General features: G+C 31.9%; 1 protein-coding gene across 1 annotated transcript in view; it reads left to right on the top strand.

Annotated features, from left to right (window-relative positions):
* Positions 1-3,003, top strand: part of LOC121873138 (acylglycerol kinase, mitochondrial-like) — a 30,944-nt gene extending 27,941 nt beyond the window's left edge. The window contains 3 exon segments of the mRNA XM_042376454.1: positions 688-837; positions 1,082-1,218; positions 2,486-3,003. Coding sequence (XP_042232388.1) covers positions 688-837; positions 1,082-1,218; positions 2,486-2,614 — 416 coding nt within the window. The 3' untranslated portion in view covers positions 2,615-3,003.
* Positions 3,004-3,286: the final 283 nt, after the last annotated feature.

The raw sequence follows: 3,286 nt of genomic DNA, 5'->3' as shown, positions 1-3,286 counted from the left end.
ACATGTTGTGGTCTCTCTCTCACATTATAATATGATATATGCTGCATCTCTTTAGCTGCTCTATAGCTTTAAGTAAATTACTGCATTTTGCGCTTTGAATCATTTACAAGAACATTATGAAAATAATTGGATGTTGATGGCACAGTTTTATTAATACTGGACAAATAACAGACTGATCACCCAAAGTGTTACTAAACTAGCAGGTGGTGTAAATGATAAATTAAGAGAAAAACAATTCCTGTATTTAGAAAATCACAGACAGTCATTCATACTTTTTTAGATATCCATTATACTCCATAATTGTCAGATTTGTATTTACTTACAGAATATCTATACTGTACAGAAATCGTCAAGCATTATTTGCTTCATGCATTGTACAGTACATGCTCATTACTGTACTGCATTATGAAAGGAAAAAATTAAATTACAATAGAAAATTTTAGCTCATGTATTTGATATTAGCTGATGCTTCCATGGCTCAAGGAATCAGCCAGATCAGTGCTTGGGAATGACTGTGTCTGGATGATAAACTTTTTTAATTTCAGAAAATAGCAGTTGTAATTCAGCTTTGTGTATATAATAGAAGCTATCTTCAAAATTTATTCTTTGATGAGAAATTTAATGAGACAAGGTATTCTGAGTTTCTTTTTGTCCAATGGCACATAATCTTTAAATAATTTTTTACAGAGGTTAAAGTTGACTACAGTAGCATAATTAATGAAGAGTGTGGAGTAAAACACAAAACAAATATCAACAATATCTGTGACCTCGTTATCACTACAAGAAACACTAAACAATCCTCAGATATCCCCAGCTATGCTCTGCATCTAAAAACAGGTAAACACTTAATTCTTTGGTTAAATGCAAATTATATAATATTCAAAAGAATATTTAGTGTCAGAAAAGGTAAGAAACTTGGTAAATAAATGGTCCCATGTGAAGTGCTTGTGAAAAGTGTGAGAGGATTGGCCAGTTGTTGCCGTGTCACTGTCTTTGGTTGAATTTTGCAATATAATGACTATATTATTGTTTTTTGCCCTTTCATATTGTTTCTTTAGTTGTTTTTAATGCTAAATCTCAGGTCCAGCCAATGTTGGAACATTTGACTTTATAAAAGAAGGTTGGAGCAGAGAATGGAATAAATTGAAAAGTTATGCTTCAGAAACTACTGTTGGGGAAGTAACATTAAGACCGACAGGAGATGTTAAAACAGCCACGGTAAGACGTTCTTCTCTGTGCATGTTGTGAAACAATAGGATATGATTAATTTTATATTTTTAGGGGAAGGAGTTGTGCAGATGTGGATGACATATTGAAATTATGTATCGGATACCAAAGGGAGGAGATGTATGAAAAGAGAAAACTTTTTTTCATGTGTCTTAGGGTAGAATGAGATTGCCATTGACTTTAGTTATTAGACAAATTAGAAGTTAAAAAGTAAGAGATTAGAATATTTGCTGGGGAAATTATGATAGTGTAGGTTTATTTTGTAGAGACAAGAAGTGCAAATTTAAAATAAAAAGGCAAGAAATTTTTTAGATACGTAAATGAATACAATGGGTGAAAGAACTTATTAAGAGGAAGAGTAAAGCATAGTATACAGTATGTGATGCAGTATCAAAGAAATAAAATTAATTGAAGATAGAGGAAACACATAAGTGATTTAGTGAAATGTAATGGAAAATTTCAAAGTTAAACAAAATACATTATTGTTCTAGAAGTTTTGACATTCATGATTAACTTATGAAATATGTTCAGTATAATAATTTGAAGCTTTAACTACAGCAGCAGCATCAAAATGACAAATTCTAATTCACTTCATTGCCTTGTGGGGTTTGTTTAAGAGTACTGGTTTGCAGAGATGTGTTGAGAATGGCCACTGTCATTTATATGAAACACTTACTATTTGCTGTACAGTACATTACTTACAAAAGAATGGAGCTACTTAACCATGTATAGTCTACACAAGTGGGAAAGTAACTGAGTGAAGATACTGTATTGTAAATTATGCTTCTCCCCCTCCTGTTTTTAACCTTTCTGTATATCTGCCAACTTCATCTAAGTCACACAAAACAATCTTGTTTTGAACTTCTTTATTTTGTATGCCCTATACTGTATGGTACACAGGATTAAAAAATCTTAAATGGGTTTTAATTTGTTTTTTACCTAATCTGACAGTTTTAAACAGCAGTTTTTAATTTTGTTGTTGTTATAGTATTAAGTAACATATGTTTTAATTTCTTATTTGTTTTCCTTCTCCACATAGAACATTCCCAGTGCAAATAACATTCTGGAACTGCCCTCAATATTGTAGCTAGGTACTGTAATCACAGTGATCCATAAATGTGAGACAGTGAGACTCTTAAACCCTTTCACTACTATTCAAGTATACTCATTGTGCCTTTTATACCATATACAGTAGGCTGTGATCCTACTGTAATCCTGTCTTAATGTAGAAGTTGGACATTTCTTTCATTGCTTGCAGGGCACTGATCGAGAGCTGAACATAGACAGTGAAGCCTTTGAAGTTCGGCCAATGAAGATCAGAGCAATACCAAGTGCTGTCACTATATTTGCACCAGCATCTCCCCCAGTTGCTGCCCATGTTGGTTGAAAAGTGATCTCAAGATTTACTCCTAAAACAAAACAAACTTTGATTTAAGGTGAAGAGAGTTTTCAGTTGAATGAAATTGGTACTTTAAATATGTAATGTGGCTATGAGTTGACCATAAACACTTAGATAAGAGTAAGTGTTTCATGGGAGTGAGAGATTTAGTTAAAAATTAATGAGAAGAACCTGTTAATTAATGAATGACATGATGCTTGGTAATTCTGTAAATAGGGGAAGTGCCTTTGGTAATATTCTGTTGAATTGTTTGATCCCATAGCCTGGGAAGATATTGGAAGCATAATGTGTTGTCTAATGGTAGACCCTGCTGCCATATTGCATCACGAAAATTGTGACCAAGTCCCAGGTTGCTGATCTGACTTTCAGCCTCATTTTACACACAATTGCAGGGTCTCAATTGTTTCTCTTACTTGGACAACACAACATATATAATGTATATAATTTCTCACTCTTGATTTATTTTTTAAATTTTGTATATTTTTATGGTTATTATTTTTATTATTTTTATTATTTTATTTGTATTAATTTGCTATTAATTTTATTAATTGTTGTAATAATAAAAATAATAGATATTATTATTATTATTATGATTATTATTATAATAATAATTATTTATTATTATATTTTCGCCCCCCAGGCCCTGATGTGGGTCATTAC

The sequence above is a fragment of the Homarus americanus genome, unplaced genomic scaffold (genome assembly GCF_018991925.1).
Source record: "Homarus americanus isolate GMGI-L3 unplaced genomic scaffold, GMGI_Hamer_2.0 scaffold32929, whole genome shotgun sequence".
Lineage (NCBI taxonomy): Eukaryota > Metazoa > Arthropoda > Malacostraca > Decapoda > Nephropidae > Homarus > Homarus americanus.
The sequence above is the reverse complement of the archived record's forward strand: the minus strand, read 5'-3'. Positions and strand labels throughout refer to the sequence as shown.